Source organism: Staurois parvus, unplaced genomic scaffold, assembly GCF_062004578.1.
Source record: "Staurois parvus isolate SC_StPar_1 unplaced genomic scaffold, SC_StPar_1.0 ptg000564l, whole genome shotgun sequence".
Classification (NCBI taxonomy): Eukaryota; Metazoa; Chordata; class Amphibia; order Anura; family Ranidae; genus Staurois; species Staurois parvus.
The window spans coordinates 1,429,538-1,445,000 of NW_028318360.1; the positions used below are offsets into that span (position 1 = coordinate 1,429,538).

Sequence of the window (15,463 nt, forward strand, 5' to 3'; positions counted from 1 at the left end):
GGAGTACAAAGGAGCCGATTTTCTTCTAGTTTATTCTTTCAGACTTGCTTCCCATCCTGCTATTTGATTCCTGTGATTTTTCTACTTAAGCTGTCATGACGCTGCAGTGGAAGGGGATATGTACGTTTCCTGATTGTCCCAGCAGTAAGTTGTGCAGATTATCTGAACCAGCAGGAGCAATCACAGATCTGTAGCAGCTGCAGCAGTAACCCCAGATCCCTCTTGTGTCTTATTCCCTTACATCTCTTCTGTTACGTCTGTCCTCATGTTGCTGGGCATATAAAGCGCAGTTTGCCCGGAGTTCACATGGAGCTGATAATGTGCTGGATTGTCAGTGGAGTTGCTGGATGTCTTTATTTCACTCTCTGGGATGTGGAAACAGCGTCATCTCCTGCAGATGTAGCAGCAAGATCAGTATTGTGGATAAGTGCAGCAGGTGGGATGTGAGCCGCCTCACCAGTGACATCACACCCCCATCTCCGCACTGATGAACATATGCATCTCACACATTAGCGGCCTATAATTAGATCTCTGCTACTCACAGTTCTCCCTTTCTACCGAAATAGTTCTAGTCTGCCAGAAACATGGCTTGCTTACATCACAGCAAAGAAGCTTGCAGCCTGACTGATGAATATGTGTGTTCTGAGAGTTACATATGATGGTGTACAACGTGGGATAAGGACCTTCAGTGTGTCTCTTGTATGAAAGTGCCTTGAAAAACTAGCATGACTTTGTATGCCATGCAACCAGCTTCTGTCTATCATGTTATCATGTTCCTAGAGACGTTGTCACATACCTGTATGCAGGGCCAAATTAAGACCTTGAGGAGCCCGGGGCACTTCAGGTTCAGGGGGACCCTCATACATATGGTTTACATGCTCAGTCACATGCGCAGTCATAGGCAACCTTCCTAGCGGTAATCCCGAGTGTGGCTCAGTACCAAAAGTGGTAACCCCGAGCCACACTCGGGATTACACTGCAGTGCTTTTCCTTCAATCCCCCAATCCTTCCCTTGTCCTGCGATCCCCCGATCCTTAACTTGTCCTGCGATCCCCCAATCCTTACCTTGTCCTGCGATCCCCTGATCCTTAACTTGTCCTGCGATCCCCTGATCCTTAACTTGTCCTGCGATCCCCCAATCCTTACCTTGTCCTGTGATCCCCCGATCCTTACCTTGTCCTGCGATCCATACCTTGTCCTGCGATCCCCTGATCCTTAACTTGTCCTGCGATCCCCCAATCCTTACCTTGCCCTGCGATCCCCTGATCCTTACCTTGCCCTGCGATCCCCTGATCCTTACCTTGCCCTGCAATCCCCTGATCCTTAACTTGTCCTGCGATCCCCCAATCCTTACCTTGTCCTGCGATCCCCCGATCCTTACCTTGTCCTGCGATCCCCTGATCCTTAACGTGTCCTGCGATCCCCCAATCCTTACCTTGTCCTGCGATCCCCCGATCCTTAACTTGTCCTGCGATCCCCTGATCCTTACCTTGTCCTGCGATCCCCTGATCCTTAACGTGTCCTGCGATCCTCCAATTCTTACCTTGTCCTGCGATCCCCTGATCCTTACCTTGTCCTGCAATCCCCTGATCCTTACCTTGTTCTGCAATCCCCCGATCCTTACCTTGTCCTGCGATTCCCCGATCCTTACCTTGTCCTGCGATTCCCCGATCCTTACCTTGTCTTGCGATCCCCAAAGTCTTCCCACTGTGTCCTCCAGCCGATGCCAGCATCCCCTTCCCTGTGAGCGTCTGTACGCAGGGGGTCAAAACCGGCGTGAGATTCAAAGAAGTAAAAACATGACATACACACAATACATTGTAATCTGTTAGTATTACATTACTGTATCAAACCATTTCACCTAAATTTTGTCCCGAGTGCTTTGTCCTGTGCCCTGCCTGCACTTTTACTGTTCTTTCTGCCTGGAAACTGAGAAATGTCCATGACATCCAAAAAGTGTCCCTTTAGGTCAAAAGCAGTTTTAGACCAACTAGAGAACAGCGATAGTGAATTAGAACCACTTGCAGAATTGAGTGATAATGATTCGTGGGGAAATTTGTCATCAGACACTGAAAACGATTCTGCGACTAAGCTCAGTGATGATGTCCGAACTTGACGCTATATTTCAAATTTCAGTGTTTTTTGGTTTGATTACATTATTGAATTAAATTTATAATTATTATAATATTATTTTTTTATAATTATTTATTATATAATAATTTACGATTTCGTGTTTCAAACTTTATCATACCCGGGATGATTACTAGACTCGTTTGGATAGATTTAAGTGAGTTATTGTTAAGAATTACAGGCCTACAATATAAAACAACAAATTTCCATGCAAAACAATGTACCGCTTTGACATTCAAAAATATTGATTAGTTAGACCTCCAGGGAGGTTAAAGGATAAGTTCACTTTTACAAAAAAAAATTATAAATGCACATTTTTAGCAGATAAAAAAATATGCATTTATGAATTTTTGGTTAAGGACCTGTAAAGCATTGCACCCGTGATCAGCAGATCATGGGTGTAATGCCGTTGTCTTGCAGACTGTGTATCTGTCTGCCCATACTTTTGATACAGACAGGCAGTTTCACACTGACAGGAAGCTAAATGAACTTCTTAGATTGTAAGCTCCCAGGATCAGGCCCTCTTAACCCTCTTGTATTGAACTGTATTGTTGCTGTATTGTCTCCCTTTATATTGTAAAGTGCTGAGCAAACTGTTGGCGCTATATAAATCCTGTATTATAATAATAACAATAACAATATAATATCTACCAAGAGCGCTCAACAGCACCCTGGTAGATCATTGAGAACTACAAATCAACAGCTGCAAATCATGTTGGTACTTGTAGGTTTCCCATTCACAGCACACAGTGAATGGTCGACGTGGCCGGGCAGGCGTTTTTTTTAGATTGTGACAGCGAGCTGGGGAAAACAATCTCCTGCCCGCTGTCAAAACGGGATCAGAGGGGTACCAGGGCCAGTGCATTTGTAATATGTTATATGTTACCCCCTGAATACGGGTGTAACATGTTACAAAAGATGAGTGTGAATACTCTATGTGTGGGTCACTTGAGCTGCCAACATTTGTTTAAAAAAGATACAATTTACCAGTCCAGAGTAAAAACTTTTACAGATGATTGCAAGCAAAATTGCACATCCCAAGATATGTTTAATAAAAGTGTGTGAGTATTTTTGGGTTCCCAGTCTGTGCTGAGCCTACTTTGAAAGCATAGCCTCTGCTGACCAGGATCTTGAACCTTTGACCAAAAGGACCCCCTGGCATTGAACCACAATATAAACACACTTAGTTTTGAGAGAACAGATATCCTGGTTATATTGAGGTCAGAATATAAAGAGTGCAAGCACAGCACGAATGACAGTAGATGTGCAGAAAAGGAAAGTTAAACACGCTAAAAGGTTCAACAAAGTAATAAAACACAGTATCACTTTAGGCAACACCCAAATGTCTTGCAGCATTTTAATATAAATTCCAGCTTCTGAGATGTCTCTCCCCAAGTTTGCTGGACAAGCTGTCAGGCTAATTCACTTTTGGGTTCTCAGTTGCTGGTAACTGGGTTTAAAGTGGCTCCCATTTGTAAAGGCTCAAGGTTTTTTACCTTCATGCATTCTATACATGAAGGTAAAAAAGCCTTCTGTGTGCAGCAGTGCCCCCAGCGCCTTCAATACTTACTACCTGAGTATCCTCACGATCCTGCGATGTGAACAGCAGCCTCTGCTGTCCTGAGTCTCTGCCTCCTCATTGGCTGAGACAGCAAGTGGGAGCCATTGGTACCCGCTGCTTTCAATCACAGCCAGTCAGCCAATGAGTAGAGACAAGGTGCGGGGCCAAGCCACGGCTCCATGTGTGAATGGAAACACAGACCAGCAGGTGCCCCATAGCAAGCTGCTTGCTGTGGGGGCACCCGACAAGAGGGAGGGGCAAGGAGAGCCTGCGGGGGACTTGAGAAGAGAAGGATCCAGGCTGCTCTGTGCAAAACCACTGCACACAGCAGGTAAGTATAGACACATTTGTTATTTTCCAAAAAAAAGAACCCATAGAATTGCTTTAACTCTGGAGATGAATACTCTTGTTATATGTAATAGTTTCCCCTTTTTGTAGCTCTTTAAATAACAGTGTCAAGTCTTCTGAATCTTCAATCTCTTTGCTTGATGGGTCCCTAGTTGGTGTACATTAAGGTTCAGATCCTTCCTTGTGTGAGAGCAAGATTCTCTTAGGATGGTGTAATCACAGAAAGATTCCCTCTCTGAGTGATGTTGAATTTGGGGTAAAGGCTCTTTAAAACAAAGGATGAAGGCAAAACATAACTAGGATTGAAAAAAAAGCAGTCTTTTTCCAGAGCAGCCTATATTTCTCCTGAAGTTACCTGTGGGATTTTTTTTTCATCTCGAACAATTCTTCCAGCAGTTGTGGCTGCAATCTCTCTTGGTCTACCTGACCTTGGCTTGGTATCAAGAGATTCCTGAACTTTCCACTTCTTAATAAGTCATTGAACAGTACTGACTGGCATATTCAAGATTTTGAATATCTTTTTATATTCTTTTCCATTTTATAAAGTTTCATTACTTTGTTAGGCAGGTCTTTTGACAATTCCTCTTAGTTCCCCATGGCTCAGTATCTAGCCTGCTCAGTGCATCCACGTGATCGCTAACAAGCTCATTGACTATTTATACACTGACACTAACTGCAATTTAAAAAGCCACAGATGTGGGAAGTTAACCTTTAATTGTCATTTCAACCTGTGTGTCACCTTGTGTGTCTGTACCAAGGCCAAACATTCCAGGGTATGTAAACTTTTGATCATGGCCATTTGTGTGATTTCTGTCATCATTATGATTTAAAAAGGAGCCAAACAACTATGCAATAATAAATGGCTTCATATAATCACTATACTTAAATAAAAGACAGTTTTTTGGTATGATCAGTCATATCTTCAGTATCAATGCCAAAATTTCACAATTTCAGCCAGAGTATGTAAACGTTTGAGCACAGGATAGAACAAGAAGGCACTTCTAAGTGCAGTATATCCAGAAGAATCTTTAATAATGACGGTTAGAAACACTTACAAACTCGTGGTTAAAACAGGCTCAATAAAATCGGCAGAATGCAGAGGCTCAATCCACCATCCAGCATTGAGCCTGTGCACTCTAAAGATTTTATTGAGCCTGTTTTAACCATGAGTTTGTAAGTGTTTCTAACCGTCATTATTAAAGATTCTTCTGGATATACTGCACTTAGAAAAGCCTTCTTGTTCTATCCTCTTCCATATACAGAGTTTGCTTCAACTTCTAGAAGTGCTGCCTGGTGCCTGCTGTCCTGTGTCTTCTCCATCTCCGGCTGACATCTCTCGGCCCACAGCCTCCTCCATTGATGCGCCCTATACATATCCTCTACACTTTTGAGCACAACTGTATAGAGGGGGGCCCCTTCTGTCAGGGGGCCCAGGGCAGTTTCCCCTTTTGCACCATTATAAACTCGGCACTGCCTGTATGAGAAGCTGGAGATGATGAGGATGGCCTCTTGCACAATTCCTATCTGAGCACCCCTTGAAGTTGAAGTAGGGACTGCTAAGGCAATGGAAGGGTACAAGTGCCAGGAAGCAAGAACTACAGGCTTGAACTTGGGAGCACCTGTGTCAGGTAGGCAGAAACGCAGTAATGAGGGCACCCTAACTTCACCCAAGCCAGTAGAGAGCAGAGTGGGGTCATGAGCTGAGTTCGGTAACAGTCGGGCAGAAAGGTATCAAACCACCAGCAGGATTAATATCAGAGACGAGCAGAGGTTGGCAACATGCAGGCAAGGAGGTACAGAATCGATAGACAGAATATTGGTCAAGAGTTCAGGCCAAGGTTGGTAACGCAGGTAGGCAGCAATCATCAACAGGAAGGTATAGACGAAAGCTGGGTCAATAACAGAGTCAAGCAGGATTCAGGATCAAGGATAATAGGGATACAAGCTGAAAGACCATCCAGCAATGATTCCATCCAGGTTTAAATAGTCCACTTCGTACCAGAATCTGTGGTGGACATGTCCTTGCTTCCACATGCATGCCATTCTGCATGCGTTGGTATGTGAATGCACATTTTCACATGCTTAGTTAACTTCCGGAGCCCAAAAACTTGTGGATGCATCTCTCTGATGGCTAACACGAGGTTTCTGACAGTAGGTTTGAAAACAGAAGAGCGAAGCGTGATGGATACTAGGGAGCAACACACTAGTGACAGCACATTGTGGCCTAATGTGGCAGAATAATTCTGTGATGGACATTACCTAAAAGAAGATCACTGCCTGTGAAAACAATCTTCACCACCAATTCACAAAATATGACTAGCACAAAATGTTTACTTTAATACAAACTCAACATATTGACTGTGGTCCTAGGGAAAAATTTGAAGATTTTAATGTTACATGGATATATACATGCCATAAATAGTACATTACATATACATATCCTACTGCTTTAAAGAAAATAATCCCTCCACTTAGAACAGATGCTAGTGCTGCGAAAAATGAAACATGTTTGATATATGGTGTTTTTTTTTTCCCCCTGATATCTGCCTTTTAGTCACAAATCTTATCAGTATATATGAGCAGGTCCCAAGTCATAAAATTCACACAATGCCGGATGTTGTTTTTCTCACTAATCTCTGGTCCTATCTCGGCCACCAGAAAGGCCCGTTGCGTGTTCTCTTCTTGGCAGCCAGAATGATGATCCTGAGACACTGGAGGTCAGCACCTCTCATTCTCCTCCATAGTATGAAGGATTTTCTTTTTTTAATCCATGCATGCTAAGCAGTGTGGTAAAGATTTCCCACTACTTAATATGCATGATATGTGGCACACATTTACTTATTTACTGGCTCCCGGTCTCTCAGTACAGCTTCCCCGAACTTCCTTTTGGGTGAGAACGTGGGCCCAAAAGGAAGTTGCAGGTAACAACATAGAAACCAACAGCCAATCAGCTTAGAGGTGGGAAGAGGGGGGACAGGCTTGTAACGACTGTGTGTTTGTATGGAGGGACATCCTGTTAGCCCTAGTCCAGCCAGAAGCGCGTACACAAGTTTGGCTCTATGGGGTTTTTTAAGGAAAGCTGGAACGCGGCACAACATTTGAGGATGGATCACCAAAACATACCCAATACCCACATAAAGAAACTGATGGCCTTGCTGCATGACATATTTTATTGATATATCTCCACATAGAATATTTAAAATTTTTTTAGCAAAGAGCAAATTCCTGGCATAAGTGCAAAAAGTAAGTGAAAAAGTATAGAGAAAATCTGAACTCCAGGCACAAAAGCTTTCCTTTATGTATGTTCCTCAATAACCACAAGATATAAAAAAATCCATTTTGTGGGACCAAATGCTTTTGCAAAGTTAGATATTACCTTGTAATAATTGAGATTACATCATCACTGTACAGCCTGTACAGAGAACAGATCTGTTTTATGCTGGATTACTGCACAGATCTAGAAGAAATACAAAAAGAACACCAAGATTTAGGTAAGAATATTCGTTGCCTTTGTATTTAGACAATAATTGTGTAGCCTGGCTTTCAGCATTAAAGTGTCTCTAAAGCCGTAAGGTTTTTTACCTTAAAGAATTCTATGCATTAAGGTAAAAAACCTTTTGTGCTGCAGGATCCCCCCAGCCCCCCTGCTTAATCTTGCCTGAGCCCAATCTGATCCAGCGATGTGCAGGAGAGTAGTGGCTCTCGCTGCTGTCTCCCTCCTCATTGGTCAGATTGATAGCAGCAGGAGCCATCAGATGATGTGGCGGGTGCGATGCGAATAGACAGGGAGGCTAAAGAACGAGCCCACAAGCAGCTTTCCATGGGGGCATCCGCCAAAGAGGAGGGGCCTGGTGTGCCCGCAGGGGACTCCAGAAGAGGAGGACCATGTGCAAAACCATTGAACAGAGCATATAAGTATACCATGTTTATTTTAAAAAGTAAAGGAAGGTTAAATGTTACTTTATGGCCTTTGCTGTGGCTCAATGGGTCTGGGCAGTGCACATAGAAGTATGTATGTTTAGGGTAGCATGTGCTGAAGGAAGAAGATTCAGAAAGCAGTCTTCATTCTAGGCATTCCCCCCTGGGCTCATACTGCCCTAACAGAAGTATCGCTGAATGCACCTTCCCAGTCCGGCCACTGTAGCTGTAAGACTCTCATAGAGTTTGACAGGCTTCTGGCAGTGGGGCTGGACGTTGCGTGTTGGGTTACTAAATATTACCCCAGGGGTTACATCTGCCGTGGACCTTCTGCTGAATTATACCCCCCCACGAGCTCAAGATAATGAGCATTAACAGACACAGTAGTGTGGTGTATCAACATAATTATCAAAATGTTATCACTTGATAGATATTTCTATAACATATACATAGGCGGTGGCTAAGGCAGTAGCCAATTACAGGTTTGCATACGCAGTGAGAATAAAACTAGCTGATAATACACTCTCCTTTCTTACATATTTTCCAGGGAATCGAAACTCAACAGTTTTGTTACAGCTTACATAGATAGTGTAACTAGAAAACTACAGCTAATACGAAAATCGCTTAGCCCTTCAGTGCGACTGTGCCCTCCAGCTGTAGCTAAGCACTGCAGCCTCATGCATTGGGGTTGAATTCCCAGTGTGCATGAGGCATACATAGGAAGTTCTGGAGAGTAGCAGGAAGTTAGATTTTAGCAAAAACTAGGTGTCTATAAAGAATGAGTAAGTGATCAGGCAAGGAGATATCTAATGTCTCAGATGGCTATGTAGGAAGAACCAGATGGCGCACTGGCCTAGTGCATTACCTTAAAAAATGTGTTTATTAAATGTTAAAAGTAGGTATTGTACTCACAAAATGACAATAAAGTCATAGGCACATCGTGAAGGAACAGCTCTGTCCAATCCGAACTACGTATCTGTCCGTAATCAAAACTCTGGACCTTCAACAGGTTGATGCGTTTCGAGGGCTTGCCTCTTCCTCAGAGCCCAGAAGAACCCCTGTGTTTGTATCCTGACCCCAGGCTGTCATTGGTGACTCCCCTGGGGTACACAATCATGCAGCCTGGGCTCACAGCAAAGTTTTGCATGGGTTGGCACTCATAGGTCAAGACATGGCTGCTGTTTTCTGCAGTATTGAGGAAGGCTGCCCACCACCAACACTGGAGGGTAAGAGGGACGGCATTGGGACATCAGTTTACCAGCCAGTGTTCTACTTGAATTAAAATTTGTATTGTAAAAATATTTAATCTGTGAGCCAGGAACATGGAAGGCTTTATGGAGAAATACCTGAAACCTGCAGTTGGGCTTTTGTTGGATTGGACTTTTTTTTTTAACTATGTCCCTAATATTTGCAGCTGTCACCATGACGGACCAGGATGCAGTGGTGCAGAGAAGCACTGCTGAGTTGATGAAACTGATAGAAATCAAATTACAAAATGATATAACTTCATACTTAGTAATAAATCTCTCTGCTCAGTTTCTTAGGTTCTTCCTCGATCACCTGAACCTGAACACATGGATAAAAGATGAATGGAGTCAGATATATGATTCAAATTACGTCAAGGAAAATTGGATCATTCCTTTGCTAAAGTAAGTCCTATCTGCTATGACAGCTTCATCACGCCTGTGAAAACGGCCACACTGGTTATTGGCTTAAAGTTCTGTCCTTTACTCTTCTAGTCTGAGTTCTACTGTACAGGGGATTCAAGATGGCTAGGTCCAACTTAGGCCCATACAACTAACTGCATTTAAAAATACATTTGATAATTTTGATGGATATCTTACTGGAAAGTTAAGTTTTTCTATCTCCCTGGAGATGGTGGTTTGAACCTCTTACTGTCTGGGCATTTTTTAAATTTTCAAACACAAGTTAAAAATCAGCATTTTTTGCTAGACTATTATTTAAAACCCCCAAATGGTATATATTTTCTGAAAGCAGAGGCCTTGTAGAATATAATTGTGGGTGTTATAATTTGTTTATGTCAGACATAAAAAAAAATTTAGGAAAAAATAAGCTAAAATGAATTTTAGTGTACACAAACACAATATAATACAGGCATACCTCGGTTTACGAACGCCTCGTTAACGTAATTTTGGGTTTATGAATGAAAATCCATTGAAAATAATGCCTCGGTTTACGAATTCTTTTTGCAATATGAACAGATTAATTGGTTTTCAGTGCATTTACAATTTTTTTTTAATCATGTCCCTGTATAGTACTTTGCCTTTAAAGTGCACTTAATAAATAGTTTTGAACAGATAAAACATTTTTTGATTTTTTTCTGACCTCCAGAACGGATTAATTGATTTTGAATGCATTTTTTTAGTCATGTCCCTTTATGCCTTTAAAGTGCACTTATAAAGAGTTTTGAACAGATAAAACTTTTTTTTACTTTTTTCTGACCCTTCGGAAGGGATTCATTGGTTTTCATTGCATTTACAAATTAATTTTTAATCATGTCCCTGTACAGTATTTATGCTTTTAAAAGTGCACTTTATAAAGAGTTTTGAACAGATAAAAGACTTTTCTTTTTTTTACTTTTTCTGACCTGGTTTTCAATGCATTCCTATTGTAAACAGTGTTTCGGTTTAGGAAATTTTTCGCAATACGAAAAGTCCCTCAGAACGAATTAAATTCGTAAACCGAGGTACACCTACTTACTATGTTGGTACAGAATAAAAGATGATAGGTGACGCTTTAAAATCTTTTATAGGTTATCAGTTTAGAGTTAATCATGAATTGTGTCCCTAGATTTATTTCTGTCACTCAGATGTTCATGGCAATATCTCATATGTGTAGTGCAATCACAGTTTACTTATGTGTGCCAGACCTACACCCGCGGTGGGGGTAGGGGGCGCTTTTACGTTTTTTAAATTATTTTTGTTTATTTTATTTAAATGTATTTTTTGTCCCCAGTGGGACATCAATAAAACGTGACGGGGCTCTCACTGTTCCCTGTTTTATCTGAAACAAAACATGTTTTTGCTTCAAATACTTCAACTAGAAACTAGATGGCTTTAAATACTTAAATGGTTAACCTTCAAAGCCTAACCATAACACCTTAAAGCATATTAAAGTGGTAGTTAACCTGATAATAAAAAAAAAGAAAACTTTGCCCCTGCCAGGCACATTATGTGAAACTTAGCTGAAAACAAAGCTCTGTGGAGGCATGTTGTCACTACTCACGGGACTTCCATCCTCACCCGGTCCTTTTTCTGGGTTCTTGAGCTCCGGCGACTTGAATGGCCGAACCGCAATGACGTCACTCCCACGCATGCACGCTGGAGTCATTTTTTATGGCATACAGCTCTGAAGGAACAGCATGGGCATGTCTTTCCTTCAGAATGCATGCGCCGGTGCTCCTTTACAAGTAAATATCTCCTAAATGTGCATTTACAGTACCTACAGGTATGCCTTGTTATAGCCTTACCTGCAGGTACAAGTAACAAAACAGACTTTACTACCACTTTAAGCCTAAAAAAGCAGTTTAATATATTGCAGTTTATTAATTTGTATACAGTCATGGCCGAAATTGTTGGCACCCTTGATATTTCTCCAGGAAATCATGTATTTCTCACGAAACGTATTGCATTAACACATGTTTTGCTATACACATGTTTATTCCCTTTGTGTGTATTGGGACAAAACAAAAAAAGGGAGGAAAGAAAGCAAATTCGACATAATGTCACACAAACCTCCAAAAATGGGCTGGACAAAAGTATTGGCACCCTTTCACAACTGCGGATAAATAAGAATGTTACAAGCATGTGATGCTCCTGTAAACTCACCTGGGGCAAGTAACAGGTGTGGGCAATATAGAAATCACACCTGAAAGCAGATAAAAAGGAGAGACGTTCACTTAACCTTTGCATTGTGTGTCTGTCTGTGCCACACTAAGCATGGACAACAGAAAGAGGAGACGAGAACTGTCTGAGGACCTGAGAACCAAAATTGTGGCAAAATATCAACAATCTCAAGGTTACAAGTCCATCTCCAGAGAACTAGATTTGCCTTTGTCCACAGTGCGCAACATTATCAAGAAGTTTGCAACCCATGGCACTGTAGCTAATCTCCCTGGTCGTGGACGGATGAGGAAAATTGATGAAAGATTGCAACGCAGAATAGTCCGGATGGTGGATAAGCAGCCCCAAACATGTTCCAAAGACATTCAAGCTGTCCTGCAGGCTCAGGGAGCATCAGTGTCAGCGCGAACTATCCGTCGACATTTAAATGAAATGAAACGCTATGGCAGGAGACCCAGGAGGACCCCACTGCTGACACAGAGACATAAAAAAGCAAGACTACAGTTTGCCAAAATGTACTTGAGTAAGCCAAAAGCCTTCTGGGAAAACGTCTTGTGGACAGATGAGACCAAGATAGAGCTTTTCGGTAAAGCACATCATTCTACTGTTTACCGAAAACGGAATGAGGCCTACAAAGAACAAAACACAGTACCTACGGTAAAATATGGTGGAGGTTCAATGATGTTTTGGGGTTGTTTTGCTGCCTCTGGCACTGGGTGCCTTGACTGTGTGCAAGGCATCATGAAATCTGAGGATTACCAAAGGATTTTGGGTCGCACTGTAGGGCCCAGTGTCAGAAAGCTGGGTTTGCGTCCAAGATCCTGGGTCTTCCAGCAGGACAATGACCCCAAACATACGTCAAAAAGCACTCAGAAATGGATGGCAAAGAAGCGCTGGAGAGTTCTGAAGTGGCCAGCAATGAGCCCAGATCTAAATCCCATTGAACACCTGTGGAGAGATCTTAAAATTGCTGTTGGGAAAAGGTGTCCTTCCAATAAGAGAGACCTGGAGCTGTTTGCAAAGGAAGAGTGGTCCAAAATTCCGGGTGAGAGGTGTCAGAAGCTTATTGATGGTTATAGGAAGCGACTGATTTCAGTTATGTTTTCCAAAGGGTGTGCAACCAAATATTAAGTTAAGGGTGCCAATACTTTTGTCCAGCCCATTTTTGGGGTTTTGTGTGACATTATGTCATATTTGCTTTTCTGCCTCTGTTTTATATTTGTTCCAATACATACAAAGGGAATAAACATGTGTATAGCAAAACATGTGTTAATGCAATACCTTTTTTGTGTGAAATACTTGATTTTCAGGAAAAATATCAAGGGTGCCAACAATTTCGGCCATGACTGTATGTGGTGGCTGCATTCATTTTTATTCAGAAATCAATTAAAAGTGTAATGGAGATGAACAAAGGCAGACATGTTTGAAGTCCATGTCTGTTGTATGACAAACATGGCTCCTTCCATAGGTACAGGCTGCAAGGGAAAACTAATGCAGCCATCACATCTAAGGATTGGTAAACTTCAATATATTAACATTTTGTTTTTGGGTTCAGATACCTTACACCTAATAATAGATGAAACCCCTTCTAGCTTGCACTTACCTTGTCTAGTTGGACGATCCTGTTCTGGGATTGGCACCACAATTACCTAATCTCTGAGCCAAAATAAAGTATTGTCGAGATGCCAGCTCCAAGAGCCACTGATTCTTTCTTTAGTTATGCTCTAGTTGCGTGGAGTAGGCGTCATTGTGTTTGCGATGAAAGCGGTGGGGTCAGGGCTACTTTACAACATAAAGGAAGTCATGGCATAGGTCACCACCTTTCGAAAACCAGATATAATTCTTACAGTTCTAACAGATTGCAATCTATGTGGATCTTATATGTATCTAAAAAATGAGAAATTTTGGAAAGCAATATCACAGTTTGTTTAGTAAGGTTAGCTTTGATTTAGGTTCATGGAAAGCCTAGATGGATCAGGGATAGTCATTGTACAGCAGTATATATAAAAAACAATCAGCACAAGGAACATTACTTTCCATCAGTGTGATGTGTCCCTTGTACTGCTGGCAACTCTATTAGATGAAATCTTGCTTCTCCAATGTCTCTCCCCCCCCCACTCCCGCAACCATAGTCTTTCAGGGTAATTGCAAATTTATTTATTTATTACAGGTGCTTCTATAGCGCCATCAATTTACGCTGCGCTTTACATATATTATTGTACATTCACCTCAGTCCCTAACCCTCAAGGAGCGTACAATCTAAGGTCCGTAACTCACATTCATGCATACACATACTAGGGCCAATTTAGACAGGAGACAGTTAACCTACCAGCATGTCTTTGGAGTGTGGGAGGAAGCCAGAGTACACAGAGGAAACCCACACAGGCACAGGGAGAACATGCAAACTCCAGGCAGGTGGTTCTCTGGTTGGAATTTGAACCAACGACCTTAGTACTGCCACGCGGAAGTGCTAACCATTTAGCCACTGTGCTGCCAAATAGAACTATGGAAGCTGTGACAAGCACACTTTAAGAGTGCCTGTCTATGTCTGCCCTTTCTGCTCACCTCCTCCATTCATAGAAGTCATACAATAGCTTCTATGAATGAAAAAACAGTCTATGAATGTAGAGAGCGGATCTCTAATTCATCTGACCTTCATCCATTCATGGATCCTGTTTCAGTAACAAACGCTATCCCTTCATGTCTACGTTTTTTTTCTCCACTGTATCTATGGGGACAGCCATGGTTGTCAGACAGACTAGACTTGTCTGCCCTTTTCCATCCCCAGTATACAGTATAGTGGATTGACGGGACTAGTAGATTACAAAATAGAGATAGAGTTCTTTAAACTTTTTTTTAAGCTCACATGAATTGATAAGGACTCTGTACTTGCTGGAAATGTTCTCCATTCTAAACGTCAAAACTAATGCACCATCACATCTAAGGACTGGTGAGCTGCAATAGATTACATTTTTGTTTTTGGGTTTGGATACACTTTAACATGGTTCTGAATGATGCTGCAAATTGCCTATCCCTCTGTCTTAACCTGCTTGTATTCCGTCCAAGTGTCAGAGGTGCAGCCTGTAGTTGATAGACTGTAGAAATATGAACTAACATATATGACCTATTGCATGTCTTCTGACTGCAGCTATCTGACTGTGATTCATTCCTGATCCATTACTGTAATCCTATGACCCGCATGTGTGTTTTCCACTAGCTGGCAACCTGAAATCCTGGATGTAATAGATGGCCTTGAAAGTAAGTCAGTAACTGGTTCTACTCCAGTGAAATCATCAAAAGTAACAGAAGTGAAAGAGTTCAATTTAACGAAGCCCAAACCAAGAACCATCCCAGTGCCGCAGAGAATTCCATCCCAGAAACCTCATCAGCCGGTATGACATCTTTTACTGTCCCTAAAACTGGAATTATACGGGTTGGGTTTTTTACATTTTGCATTTATTTTTAAAGTTTATGTTTAAAGTGCATTTTTAAAGAAACATTTTACAGTATGTTTGTCTTTTTTTGGCTATTTATATAGAGCATTATCATTTTCATAAAGATACAGCACAGCAGAAGATGTTTATTATCACACTCTAAATAAAATTCTATACTGCCTCTGTTTAACAGAACAGGTTGGGAGGGG

General features: G+C 41.7%; 1 protein-coding gene across 2 annotated transcripts in view; it reads left to right on the forward strand.

Moving 5' to 3' along the window:
* CFAP99 (cilia and flagella associated protein 99) overlaps positions 1-15,463 on the forward strand; it is a 158,776-nt gene that overhangs the window by 33,401 nt on the left and 109,912 nt on the right. For both annotated transcript variants that reach the window (XM_089691512.1, XM_089691513.1), the window contains 2 exons: positions 9,494-9,606; positions 15,038-15,212. In XM_089691512.1, the coding sequence (XP_089547638.1) occupies positions 9,494-9,606; positions 15,038-15,212 (288 nt within the window). The remainder of the gene's footprint in view (positions 1-9,493; positions 9,607-15,037; positions 15,213-15,463) is intronic.